Source organism: Trachemys scripta, chromosome 13 (assembly GCF_013100865.1).
Source record: "Trachemys scripta elegans isolate TJP31775 chromosome 13, CAS_Tse_1.0, whole genome shotgun sequence".
Classification (NCBI taxonomy): Eukaryota; Metazoa; Chordata; order Testudines; family Emydidae; genus Trachemys; species Trachemys scripta.
The window spans coordinates 10855025-10869444 of NC_048310.1; the positions used below are offsets into that span (position 1 = coordinate 10855025).

The following is a 14420-nucleotide window of genomic DNA, read 5'->3' on the forward strand; positions in this document are numbered from 1 at the left end:
AACCTCACTTCTTCAGATGCAAGAAGTGAGGTTCTTACCCACGAAAGCTTATGCTCCCAATACTTCTGTTAGTCTTAAAGGTGCCACAGGACCCTCTTTTGCTTTTTACATCCTTTTTATAACAGCCCTTACCACTTTTGAAGATTGCTGTCTGGCCCCACCCCCCTCAGCATATTGTAGTCTTGAGAAAATAAGACTAACTTTTTAACCTTTCCTCATAAAAGATTTAGAAAACCTGATTTATCATTTTTGTTGCTCTTCTCTGGAGTTCCTCCAATTTTCCACAGCTTTTCTGAAGGCTAGGGCCCAAAACTGGACACACTATTCCAGCTGAGACCTCACTAATGCTGGGTACAGCAGGACAATTACCTCCCATGTCTTACCTATGACACGCCTATTAATACACCCTATAATTATATTAGCTTCTTTTTCACAACTGCAACACATAGTTGACTCATATTCAGTTCGTGACCTACTACTGCCAGAATCGCTGGCTGAGGCAGAAGCAGATGCAGGCTGGAGCAGGGACTGGCTAGCATGGAAGCAGGCCGGGACTAGAGTTGAAGCAGGAACAAGACCCAGCTAGAGCAGAAGTACAAGCAGGAGCAAGGGCTGGCTAGAGATAAAGCAGGAGTACAGACACTGTGTCAGAACTACCAGGCAATGGGAACATTTCCAGCTAGGTAATGATGGTGAGCAGACTGGAGAAACTGCTCCCCTTAGGAGTCTATACATTTGCCTTGGGATCACATGAGCGGGTTCTGGCCTGAGGATTGGCTGAACCCTGCTTGAACGGCATGGGGCCTATCACAATACCTGCAGGTAATTGCTGTGGATGACTCATCATACTCTCTGGTTCAGGGATGAGTAATCAGACTTGGGCAGGCTCAGAGGTAACTCAGGGATGACTCATGACAAATGTAACCTCCAGATTCTTTTCAGTAGTACTACTGCCTACCCAATTATTCCCCATTGTCTCATTTTTCTTCCTAACTGCAGTACTTTGCACTTGTCCAGTGAATTTCATCTTGGTGATTTCAGACCAAAATATAGCACTCTTTCATAATACCATCTAGTTCTGATATAGTACCTTTCAACCATAGGTTTCAATGTGCTTTACACAGGGCTAAGAATCATTATTCTCATTCTGTTGAGGAACAAGATGGTCAGGGCCAGCTTTATGACCCGCGGGGCCCGATTCCAATACCCTGTGGCAGTCTGGGGCTTCAGCGGCACTTCGCGGTGGGGGGTCCGCTCCGGGTCTTCGGCAGCATTTCGGTGGCGGGGGGTCCTTCAGTGCCACGGAAGACCTCTGGAGCGGGGCCCTCTTAGGCGCGGGGCCCGATTCCGGGGAATCGGGTGAATCAGCTTAAAGCCGGCCCTGAAGATGGTGAAGTAATTTGCCACAGGGCAAGTGCTAACAGCTGAGCCAGGAACAAAACCTAGCTCTCCTGAGTCTCAGTCTACTCTCCTCGACATTATATGTAACAGACATATATTACCATAATGTTGAAAACCAAAACTTTAAAATAGGGAAACTGCAGGCAGTGTAGAATACTGCAGGGCTAGTCAGTTAAAGTGGATGGTACAGGGCAGCTTGACTGCAACAAGTTCATTCCCTTCTTTCTGAGCTACTACCAGAAGCTATTTTAAGTTCTGCTCCTGTATTACATGCTGTCCAAGAGTGCTCTCCTCCTCCTTATCTCTTCTTTTATTTTCCCATCTGGTGCCTGAAAAGAGTCCTGAGGGGTTGACAGTTTCCATTTAATCATTTCATCCTTGTGGATGGAAGGATCCTGGGCACCACGCTGTACCGCTTTTCCTGGCTGGAATTTGTGAATATCAGCCTGTCCCCTTATCTGCTTTGGAACCAGTCTCTGGGTATCTGGCTTTTATTTTTTCAGTGTTTCTGTTTCTGCAAAGAAAAGTTCTAAATAACTCCTTTTGCTGTGAAAAGGGCAGAATTAGTCAACACACAGAAAAGTGCATTGCCATAACAAAATATTTTTTCCCTGTAGTTTCAGCCCAGTTCCTAGTGTACACATGGCATCCTTGCTAAAAGTATAACTAAAGTAGGTGAGGAAAGATAGTCTAGAGGAAGGACACTGTACTTAGACCTGGAAAATGTGGATTCAATTCCCGGCTCAGACAGTGTCTTGTGTGACCTGAGGTGAGTCACTTAGTCTATGCTGTGCCTCAGGTTCCATCTATAAAATGGGGATAATGCCTTTCCTTCCCCCATGGATGTGTTATGATCAAAAAACCCACAGATGTCTGTGAGGTGTTCACATGTGACTGGTTCCAAAGCAGATAAGGGGACAGGCTGATATTCACAAACTATGGTGATGATGAGGGGCAGCTAAGTACAAAACAGATAGAAATTGGCATTCCTGTTGATAGTCTCATCAGTAGTATACTGCTGGATAGCATTCATCTCCATGTATTTTTGGCAGGTTTCCACACCCCAAATAGGGCTTATGTCCTGCCCTCCATTCCCATTGGTGTTGAGGTTTGGCACCGTTGGCCATTTTGATTTTTTTTCTAATTATTTTTTATGTTTTAATAGGGGGAATGTTCCTTGCTTGTGCTTTGATACATTTGGTTGATTGTTTAGAGGAAAAGGATGAAAGAATAGAGAGAGCTTAAAGATTAAAAAAAAAAAAGCTTTGGTTAGGTTTAGAAGTAAAAAGGAAAGAAAGGTTATTAAACAGAAGAAAGATTGTTTGGTTAGGTTTATTAAGGAGAGATGATTTTAAAGGAATAGTTTGGCATGGTATTAAAAATATTTTTAAATAAATGTAAAAGGTTTATTAAATATAAACTTAGGTTAAAAATAACATATGACAGAAAAAAGGGAATTTTATAAAGCGAAGACTATTTAGTAAGCACTTGGTAAAATATAAATGTACGTTAATAGAAAAGCATTTAAAAAAATAAATATGAGGGTACGTTAAGAGAAGAGAAATAAAAGCTAGGTTAAAAGAGAGAACGTGGCAGAAAAAGGGAAAAGAAAGCCCTTTGCAAAGGGCAAAGATAGGCAGCACATAGTTGAGTCTTACGCTTGCAACTGTTCCTGGAGCAAGAGGGAGCTCCCAAGGCTCATAACCACTCAGGCTAGCTATCTCTGCCTTTGGATCAGACCAATCAGATGCTGTTCTACACAGGGCCGGCTCTAGTTTTTTTTGCCTCCCCAAGCAAAAAAATGTTTGGCTGCCCCCCACCCCAGCCCTGGGCTCCCCCCGGACCCCATGCTGCCCCAGTGCTGGGCTCTCCCCCCCCCCCACACCCGCACCCCCTGCCGCCCCAACCCTGGGCTCTCCCCCACACTCCCTGCTGCCCCAGACNCCCCCCGGACCCCATGCTGCCCCAGTGCTGGGCTCTCCCCCCCCCCACACCCGCACCCCCTGCCGCCCCAACCCTGGGCTCTCCCCCACACTCCCTGCTGCCCCAGACCTGGGCTTCCCCCCTCGCTGACTCCGCCCACTCCCCCCTCGGCTCCAGCCTGTCCGACGCTGGCAGGGTTGGGATAAGCAGCAGGGCTCCCGAGCCGCGCCTCAGCTCAGGGTCCCTCTAGCCAGGGCCTCCAGGACCGTCTGGGACCCGGGAGGGCAGAGCCGGGGGACCGCCCGGCAGAGGGCTGAGGAGCCTGGGCAGGGCAGCCCCAGAGGGAGCGGAGCCCCAGAGAGCGGGATGCAGGCCCCACATGACAGCGCCCTGGGCATCGGTCCCCACTATGGCCCCGCTGCTGCTCCTGGCCGCCCTGCCGCAGTCCATGGGTGGCTCGGGCTGCTTCGCCCAACCCCGGATGCGGTGCTGGGGGGCAGCCTCCCTGCGGCATCTGCAGGCAGCTCTGTACTCCCCACGGGGTGGGACCCAGCCCGAGTGTCCCACACTCGGCGCCTGCCCAGCCATAAGGTGCTGGCGCTGCTCCCCAACGCAAACCGCAGCAGCCCCAGGGCGCCCCCCGTGCAGGACCCGCTGCTGCTGCCAGGGCCAGCTCTAGACTTTTTTAGCCCCAAGCACGCAAAAAAAAAAAAAAGCCCGGTTGGAATGCCGCCCCTGAAAATGTGCCGCCCCAAGCCCATGCTTGGTTTGCTGGTGCCTGGAGCCGGCCCTGGTTCTACAGCTGCATCATAGAATACATTTTCCTGAACCGATCCTATAGTCCCAAGATTTTTAAACAAGAGCCATCTCCCTCCCCTCATTACCCCACCTCTCTTTAACTGCCTTATCTTTATCTAAAAAAACCAGACCCCAATCATCTTTCCCGTCGGGTAGCACTTTTACATAGGTGCTTTAATAAAGGTTAAAACCATACGCCCTTAGTAACAAACAGTTTTCAAAAGTTTTCCCCTATGCTTTTGGTGAGGACAATTTGAAGCTGCAGCAAAAGTAGCTTTGTTAGCCAGTGAATTAGAGATAAAGGCGGCGGTTAGATGTCCAGAATGTAGAGATAAGAAGTTTGTTTCTTTTTAAACTTTTGAACAAAAGCAAGTAAAAGTTATATTAAGTTTTGTAAAGGAATAAAGCTCCATTTTATAATCACTTGAAAAGACAAGCCTATTTGAAGATACAGCCCTTTATTTATAGGTGTTTTAATAAAAAATGAGCATGCAGAAACACCCAAGGTTAAAACCACAGACAACCAGTTTATCAAAGTAATTTATAGTAATAAAAAAGTTTTCCCCTATGCTTTTGCTAACATTGGTTATTTTTAGTGAGGACAATTTGAAGCAGCCTTTCTAAATTAGTGGATTAGAAAAGAGGACCCCTTTGAAAGACAAGCCTATCTGAAGAAACATCCCTCCATTTAACACTTTTACATGTGAGTTTCAATAAAAAAAACGAGCATGCAGAAACCATCCCATGGTTAAAATCAAGACAAACTGTTTATAAAAGTAATTTATAGTGATAAAAAAGTTCTCCCTAGGTTTTAGACTAACACTGGTCATTTTTAGTGAGGACAATTTGAAGCAGCACGCTTTTGCAGCAAAGCCACTGTTAGCAAAAACAGCCTTTGTAAGCCAATAGATCAGAGATAAGAAGGATGCTTCTTCCCCCACTTTTTAACAAATACAAGTGAAAGTTATATTAACCTTTGTACAGGAATAAACACGTTAAAAGCCTGTATGAAGACATCTCTTTATTTAACATTTTACAGGTGTGTTTCAATTAAAAAAAAAAAGAGTATGCAGAAACATCCCAGAGTTAAAACCACAGAACCTTAGTAACAGCTAGCTTATATTCCCCTTATTCTATAACCCACTGGATCAGAGAGAAGTTTATTTTCCTCCCCACTTTTTAACAAATCCATGTGAAAGTCATATTAAGCTTTCATTTTCTTAGGACTTTTAGATTTAAGTATGAATTTTTCTGTTGCATTATCAGAATGTCTTTGTTTTCAAATGTTTGTAACCCGTGTGCTGAGACACAGATACAAGCTCCTGTTTTTGTTTTGGGTCCATAGATTTTATTAAAATAATACATCACAGGCTGGAGCTGTGGCTCTCTATTTATTTTAAAAACACATAAGACTAATTAGGCTAGCCAGTGATCCATGCATTATAGTCTGCCTTAGCAATGCTCTAGGGGGTCACCCCTTCAGGTTTGCTTGATTTTTTACACAGACTTCTTTCCTAACTTTTTAAACGCTGTTCAAGTTTTAACAAAATGATGAGATTACATTGAAAGACACTTTGCGATAGTTATAACAAGTATTTTATTCCATTTACTGATTGTTAAAGATAAAAACCATCGCTTTGTGACTGCATGAAGCTCAGAGATCGCCTATCTGAAGAAAACCCCACCCCTTGACCTTCCCCCCATACTTTTAACACTTGCAAGACAACGAGTGGGGTGCTCTTCAGGTAGGCTCCCTCTGATCCACTATCTCACAGATGCTGTTTTTGCTAACTGTGGCTTTGCTGCAAATGTTTGCTGCTTCAAATTGTCCTATCTAAAAATGACCAGTGTTAGTCTAAAACACAGGGAGAAAACTTCTCATCACTATAAATTACTTTTATAAACAGTTTGTCCTTGATTTTATCCCTGGGATGGCTTATGCATGCTAATTTTTTATTGAAACGCATATGTAAAAGTGCTAAATGAAGAGATGTTTCTTCAAGTAGGCTTGTCTTTTAAAGTGTTTATTCCTTTACAAGACTTAATATAACTTTCACCTCTATCTGTTAAAAAGTGGGGGAAGAAGCAATCTTCTTATCTCTGATCCACTCAGACTCACAGACACGGTTTTTGCTGCAGCTTTAAAGTGTCCTCACCAAAAGCATAGGGAAAATATTTTTAAAACTGTTTGTTATTAAGGGCTTATGGTTTTAACCTTTATTAAAGCACCTATGTAAAAGTGTTACATGGCGGGAAAGATGATTGGAGTCTGGTTTTTTTTAGATAAGAATAAGGCATTTAAAGAGAATGCTGGGTAATGAGGGGAGGAGAGGGAGATGGCTCTTGTTTAAAAATCTTGGGACTATAGGATTGGTTCAGGAAAATGTATTCTGTGATGCAGCTGTAGAACAGCATCTGATTGACCCAATCCAAAGGTGGCGATAACTAGCGTGAGTGGTTGTGAGCCTTCGGAGATCCCTCTTTTCCCAGGAACAGTCGCATGGATAAGATCTCTCTCTCTCTCTCTGACTCAGCCATGTGCTGCCTATCTTTGCTCTTTGCAAAGGGCTCTCTTTTCCCTCTTTCTGCCATGTTCTCTCTTTTAACCTATCTTTTATTTAACTCTTTTTAAATGCTCTTTTCTTAACCTACCCTTATATCTAATATTTAAAATGCTTTTCTATTAATCTACTTTTATATTTTTTACTATGTGCTTACTAAACTGTCTTCGCTTTATAAAATTCCCTTTTCTCGGTCATGTGTTTTTAACCTGACTTTATATTTAATAAACCTTTTACATTTATTTTAAAAAGTTATTCTTTAACATTCAAAACTAGTCCTTTAAAATCATCTCTCCTTACAAAACCTAACCAAACATTCTCTCTTTTTTTCCCCCTCTAAACCTAACCAAATCTTTCTTTTTTTAAAAAAATCTTTAAGCTCTGACACTCTATTCTTTCAACCTTTTTCTCAAAACAATCAACCAAACGTATCAAATCACAAGCACAGAACATTCCCCCTATTCAAATATAAAAAATAATTAAAAAAAAATTCAAAATGGCCAATGGCGCCAAACCTCAACACCAACGGAAATGGGAAGAGAGGGCAGGACATAAGTCCTAAATGGGACGTGGAAACCTGTCAAAAAATACATGGAGATGAATGCTATCGAGTTGTATACTACTTTTATCAGATGCCATGGATTGAATGAGACAATGTGGTCTTTTTTAAAGAATGATATTCCTTGCTATATTATGGGGGGGGTGTCTATTTGTTTCTGTTTTAAAATTATATAGGGTAGTGCATCACTTTCTTCAGTGTTTCCAGCTATACTCCTGCAATTTTGAGTTTAGAAGCAATGTATTTATTCCCAACTACTATTTAGTTACCACTAATACTCAGGACCTGACTGATCCACAATACCACTTGCCTGTAAAACTCAAGAGCTCCATATGGTCCAGAGAACCCTTTGAATTTTCTTGTTCTTAATAATTTTGGAGTGCCACAACTTCCCAGGGTTCCGATTCCTTGTGCTGCCTTACAGAGCTTATGCATAATGCTCAACAAGGGGTCCCATTTTTCCTCCACCCAGTCCGGGTCTTCGGCGGCATTTCGGCGGCAGGGGGCCCTTCGGTGCTGCCGAAGACGCGGAGCGACTGAAGGGCCCCCCGCCACTGAAATGCCCTGCGAGCCCTGGCCCCCGGTGGGGGCTCAACCCTGGGTGAGGGTGGTGTAGGGGCAGGAAGAGGTGGTGCAGGGGTGAGGCCAGAGGTGTGGGGGGGGAAGGTTGAGCTCCCACCGGCAGAGGGGAAGTCGGTGCCTATGTGTGCTATGACACTTTTGTATTTCTAGGACTGATTTTCTAAGCAAGTAGTTTTAAAGTGAGGTGAAACTTAGGGGTATGCAAGACAAATCAGACTCCTGAAAGGGATACAGTAGTCTGGAAAGGTTGAGAGACACTGCTGTAGAACACCCTAAAACAGACAGAAACCAATGTTACTAGTCATAATTATGGGGGAGATGCTAACAACAGGACTTAGAATGGAATCTGGTTACAACTCCTGTCCCTTCATAATATGCAAATATGTGTATGTATTACACAGACAGACACACAACCTCTGAAGAAAGTTTCAGAGGAAACTTGATCTGAAAATCAAAATATAATTTTTGCTTCTTCCACCTCTACTAGTCAATAAAAAGTCTAATCAGCATCTAATTGGCAATCTTCTTGATTATGCTGGAGGCAGAGTAGCATCCATCTTGCTAATATGAATCAGTTTCCTCTGGAGAGCTAACAAGAGTAAAAATGTTTTCTGATAGGAAAATAAGCAGATATGTCTCAAAGACACAACAAGCAGAACCGCTAAGAAAGAAGGCATTATCTTTATAATCACTGGTGATGTTTTAGCTATGAACTGAATCACTTAATTAAATCACTCATTAATTGAATCACTTAGGACCTGATCCATCTCCCACTGAAGTCAGTTGGAGTCTTTCCACAGGCTTCAATGGGAGTTAGATCACTAGAATCCAAAAACTTTTATGTACTCTCCAAAGTCATCCTCTAAATCTTTCCAGTAGTCATCTCTGGCCGGGAGCAATCACCCTTTCTAAGGTTTATAGTTTAGTCCGTCTCTCTTCAGGCTCACAGCTAAGGTTACGTAGACTGCCAGTCACTGTATTAGTCGATTGTTGTCAGTCTTTTCTAAACATGTTGAGATTCTGTAATTAGAACCATTAACAATGGGATTTCACAGATGTAGGTTACAAGCTTTCAAAAGAGAAACTGCAGTCACAGGCAGTGGGGAAATATTTAATAACCACTTATCCTCTAATTAAACAAGGTACGGAACTCTAAGTACTGCATGCTAAGCACTGCTCTAGCATATGCTTATCATAACCCTACAGAATTATACTAAAATGCGAAGGTTCCAATCTGAGCTAGTCTTCGCCAAGATTCATCTCACACACAGATGGAGCAGTTTTGCTGTTTCCATGCTGACACACGGAGATTGTAGCATGAAGGATTAAGTTCAAATTTATCATAAAATCACTTCAGATAGGACAATGTAATCTTGAAATTCTACTTGAATTTGACACACAGAAAGACAAAACAGACTGTGTTGGACTTAAAATAGGCAAACAATAACTGAACTGTTTGCTTAAAAAAAATAGAACCCTCCTTAGAAAGACTTGGATTAATCCATCAGCTCTGGGACTGATTCTCTGACATCATTGGCGAATGCTCAATAAACACAAGATGGAGGGCTGGAAAGATTCTCTCCACTGTCATAAAATCCAGATGTTGCTCTATGCCAGGATAGTTTCCCAAGACAAGGTTAAGCAGCCACAAATTGCCAATGCCCTTACTACATGTGAAGATTATCATTTTGAATGGGGACCCTGGTCATAGCCCTTTCTCCCAGTCATGTCCCCTATACCAGCAGCTATAAAAAGGTTGATGGCTGCAGGTGAAGGAGACACTACAGGTAGCTCTACATCATCTGAGGATCCACCTGTGCAGGGGAGATCAGCCAACAGTTGGATCTGCCAGATTTAGGCTGGTTTTCTTCCACTGGAGCAGTGAAAAGTGGCCAGGGCAGAGCTCAGGATCAGGGCCAGCGTTCAGATCAAACTTTATTTATGAAAAGAGTGAAGTTGATGGCTTTTAAACCTGTCGTGAACATTAATCAGTACACTTGGGAGTCTTTGTGGAAGAGAGGCTCACCACCAGAATAGCAGTTGAGGACTAAGGTGCATTGATTGTATAATTAAGTGCAGGGCACAAACACACACAGAGATACCCCATGCCAGCAGTCTCTTCTCTGAGAAGAAAAACAATCTCCAGTTTCTCACAAAAATAGTGGTTCAGATCCTGAGGTCATACCTTTCACAGGAAAACTGCTATTGAAAACAATGGAAGGGCTGCCTCATTCAGGAAGACTGGATAAAAATTGAGTAAGAACTTCAGGATGTAGCTCAAAGAATAAGAGACTTTCACACAGGGACTAGGCCCTGACGATTGGCTCCAGATCTGTCAGCAGCATTCAGGGCTGTTTGGATCTGGGCCCATCCCTCATCTCACAATAGAGCTGACTGAAGGGCACAACAGCATTTCATGGCAAACTTCCAGGTTTCAACATTTGTCTTTTGTTCCACACTGGAACAAAATGTTTTGAACGTTTTCACCAAAAATGGAAGTGTGTGTGTGTGTGTGTGTGTGTGTATGTTTTATAGACTGTTCTGCGATGCTGGAGATTCAGATTCAAGCCCCTGCTTCAGACCAGAAAGTTTTCCTCCCACATCACACTGAATCAGGCAGAGCAAAAACTTAACTAGCCAGCTAAAGAGTATGAGAGAGAGTCACTCTTGCTCTTGAGGTGATCTAGGGTATGTCTACACGGCAACAGACGCTCACAGCAGTGAATCTCAGAGCCTGGGTCTACAGATTCAGGCTGCCGAGCTTGTGCTACAGCACTAAAAATAGCTGTGTAAATATTTGGGCTTTGGCCGGAGCTCAGGCTCTGAATGTGCACACAGCTATTTTAAGCATTGTAGCGCAAGCCTGAGTCTGTAGACCTGGGCTGCGAGACTCATTGCCACAGGTTTCTGCTTGCCGTGTAGACGTATCCTTAGTTGAAACAGAAAGGCTTTGACAAAATTTCATTCAGTTGAAAATGTTTCAACCACCTCTACTCATGCTATTATAACTTTCTGATGCTATTTGTTTTTCCCGGCAATCTATATTCACATTCAATACAGCTTAAAATGCAACTCAAAACCTTTCCCTCGGCCATTGACTTTTAAAAGTTTGTTCAGCCTTTGTTAGCCCTACAGCTAACCCTTTTAAAAAAAAATTAAAAAAAGAAGATTTAAGTTAAACTACTATAGCTATTGCCAGAAATATAATGAAAGTGCTCCCAGCCAAAAGCCTAAATACTGAAATAAGACATTGGATCAGTCACTCTTTCTAACCCTCCTTATTATGGCTTCTTTGAGTTCCTTTAAATTATAGGTTTGTAAAGGTACCAGGCTTAATTATCTTGTAAGTCACTGTCATGCCTGCCTACTTGCTGAATGCCATGGCACCGAAATGAAGGCTACATCAGTTTTTCTTTTGTTATTTTGTTGTGTATGAAGTAAACATTTCAATCAATTCCCCCGCCCTCCACCCCATCATTTTAGGATTATATTGAAATTTTATGTGAAAGAGGAAGGACACACTTTTCCATGGACAAAGTGGAACAAAAATCATTGGCATGTAAAGGAGACACTGCAAAATGTGGGGTAATAATTGGTATAGGCATTGATGTACACTAGGACACAGGAGAACCATATTAAAAAATTAAAGAGCCATAGGCTGGAATTCATTCCCGGGTCACTCTTAGATTTCTAATGAAGGTTAAGGATTTGTAGGACTTAAATTAAATCTTTACAGTAAGTCTTCTCAGATCGTCAGTAAGGGCCATACTGTGGTTGTCTAGTCCCACTGGTTTGTACTAGTAAGGTTATTACAGTTCGGCCTCTTATGAGCTACCCTCAACAAAGCTGATCTGTGTCCTTGGAGAAGGACTGTTTTGTTTGAATGGTTCTTTTGTTACTATCTGGCCTTCATTGGCATTATCAATTCTCTGTTGGTGCCTAGGAAATATGCAGTGACTCAGTATCATACAACATCCCTGATTTCAAGAGTTCAGAATATTAAAATAATACTTGGATTACGAGTCAATTACCGGCTATTAGCCAGGATGGTCAGGCATGCAACACCATGCTCTGAGTGCCCCTAGCCTCTGCTTTCCAGAGGCTGGAAGTGAAGGACAGGGAATGGATCACTCAATGATTGTCTGTTCTGTTCATTCCCTCTGAAGCACCTGGCATTGGCCACTGTCAGAAGACAGGATCCTGGGCTAGATGGACCACTGGTCTGGCCCAGTAGGGCTGTTCTTATGTCTGATGACATCTCTCTTTTAAGGAGGTAACGCTGTCTAGTGTTTAAGATGTTATAACAACCCTCCTTGACATTCTACTGTGAACTTTGGTCTTTTGTTACCTTTAAAGAGCCATGATGGTCTTTCCCTCCGACAATTAGAACTTCTGCCATATCTTCAGCCTGGGCAGACCGAGCATGGATGAACAAAGCTCTGCCAGCTTCAGTTATATTTTTCAGTGCAACTAAAGATCCATTGGGTTCCACCTTAAAGTCTGGGTTAGAAACTTCAAAGTTCAACTTGTCATTCCCCTCGCAGTCATCAAACACCACTGGAAAAGAAGAAACAACAAGAGCGTAAGTATTGGTCTACACTCACAAGTGTCACACATTTGTACATGATTTGCTTCTCCAGAGATATCACACACAACTTGTTCCAAACTATGGAGCACATTTTCAAAGTGGTCTCCAATCAAGCTCTTTGTTTGCATAACTTCGTGGACAAGCTTGTGCATGTGCAGTTTTGGAGGGATGCAAGATTTTGACCAGGCAAATTGGGTAACTAAGACATGAATTAATAATTTCAGTCTTGGACATTTTGTGATCACTCAAATCAAGATCACACAGACAGCAAATACATACCTAATTGCATATATTAGGTAGTGTCTACAGCAGGGGTAGGCAACCTATGGCACACGTGCCGAAGGCGGCACGCGAGCTGATTTTCAGTGACACTCACACTGCCCGGGTTCTGGCCACCAGTCCAGGGGACTCTGCATTTTAATTTAATTTTAAATGAAGCTTCTTAAACATTTTAAACCTTATTTACTTTACATCCAACAATAGTTTAGTTATATATTATAGACTTAGAGAAAGAGACCTTCTAAAAACGTTAAAAAATATTACTGGCACGTGAAACCTTAAATTACAGTGAATAAATGAAGACTCGGCACACCACTTCTGAAAGGTTGCCGACCCCTGATCTACAAAGTACTTATCATGGACTTGTTCATGTTACTGGACCTCTAGAGTCTTTAAGGCTAACAAAACAGTTAAAGGTAACCAGTATGTTGCCTTCATGACTGGAACTGGTTGTTTTTAAAATATCCTGCATCATATTCTATTGTAAAAATGTTATATGATAGAAAAGTGTGGCAGAAAGAATACTATAGTTTACGTCACTATCAAGGCATCTGGCTAAATGTATGAATTCCACATTAAAACTATCCCTCCTTATTGTTTAAAGTTGTAAATAGAAGATAGACAGCCAACTTCCATTGATTTGTCAATGGGAAGAGAACACCTACCTGCTCTTTTTGTTTTTAAAAAACTTCCCCATAATTGTAACAGTGTGACATGTAATTCAAAATAGTGTAATTGTGAGTATGGATTTTTTGTTTGCAGAATGGTTTATCTTATTTATTGATTTGAGATCTTTTTATAAAGTGCTGATGATCTATGAAGGTGACTATTTTAGGTTATATAGAATTATAAGTGAGTACGGTAGTTATATATATTAACCACCATTTAAAACACAGCTATCACCCAAATACAGGATCCCAGTTAACACTGTGTGGGCATTGTATTTAGCGGCAACCATCAATAGAGCAATATAGTTCTTTGTGTTGTCAGATTTCCATCATTAATAAAACTATTGGGCAGATGCTCACCCTGGTGAAAATTATCATAGTGCCATCGATCCTCAGCCCTAGTATAAATTGTCATAGACCCACTGAGAGCACACCAGCTGGGGACAGGCCCCTAGATATCCATAGATAGAAACTGTTTATGCTACCAAGAAACTGTTTTAAGCCTTGTGAGAGTAGACAGTGGTGCTCAGATATACATGTTCTGCATACTTGCTATTGCTCTGCATCTTCAGTACTTTATTTTTAATATACTATCATCTTTATCAACAATTTGCTACAACACAATTGTTCTTTAAAGAGATCTCTCAAAAAAAAAGCATACAAAAAGGAAACAAGAGATTGATGGTGATTAAGAAAGATACTGTGATGAATTACATTAATTTCAAGTGCACAACCAGCAAGCTACTGCAAGTTGATAAGTTATGGGGTAATACAAGTATCTATCCCCATTTCTTTTACCTTTCTTATTTCACAATACAGTGAAAATATATGCTAGATTTTGTGTGTGACATTTGGTAAATGATGAGTTAATTCAGATCACATAACCATTCTACATGCCCTGGACTTTTTCTTGAGCTGTGTTAGTCTCCTTAACCATTATAGATTTATACTATAGACAGTTTTGCCCCTAAAGACCTTGGAGATTTAGCAAGTGCTCCTAGTCTTTAAATACTGTGAATACCATTGCCTGCAGTAATTACACACTTCATTAAAATGGAATC

The 14420-nt window shown here is 41.9% G+C and overlaps 1 protein-coding gene across 1 annotated transcript in view; it reads right to left on the reverse strand.

The window, feature by feature from the left end:
- CDH13 (cadherin 13) overlaps positions 1-14420 on the reverse strand; it is a 766947-nt gene that overhangs the window by 504565 nt on the left and 247962 nt on the right. The window contains exon 3 of the mRNA XM_034788956.1: positions 12173-12381. Coding sequence (XP_034644847.1) covers positions 12173-12381 — 209 coding nt within the window. The remainder of the gene's footprint in view (positions 1-12172; positions 12382-14420) is intronic.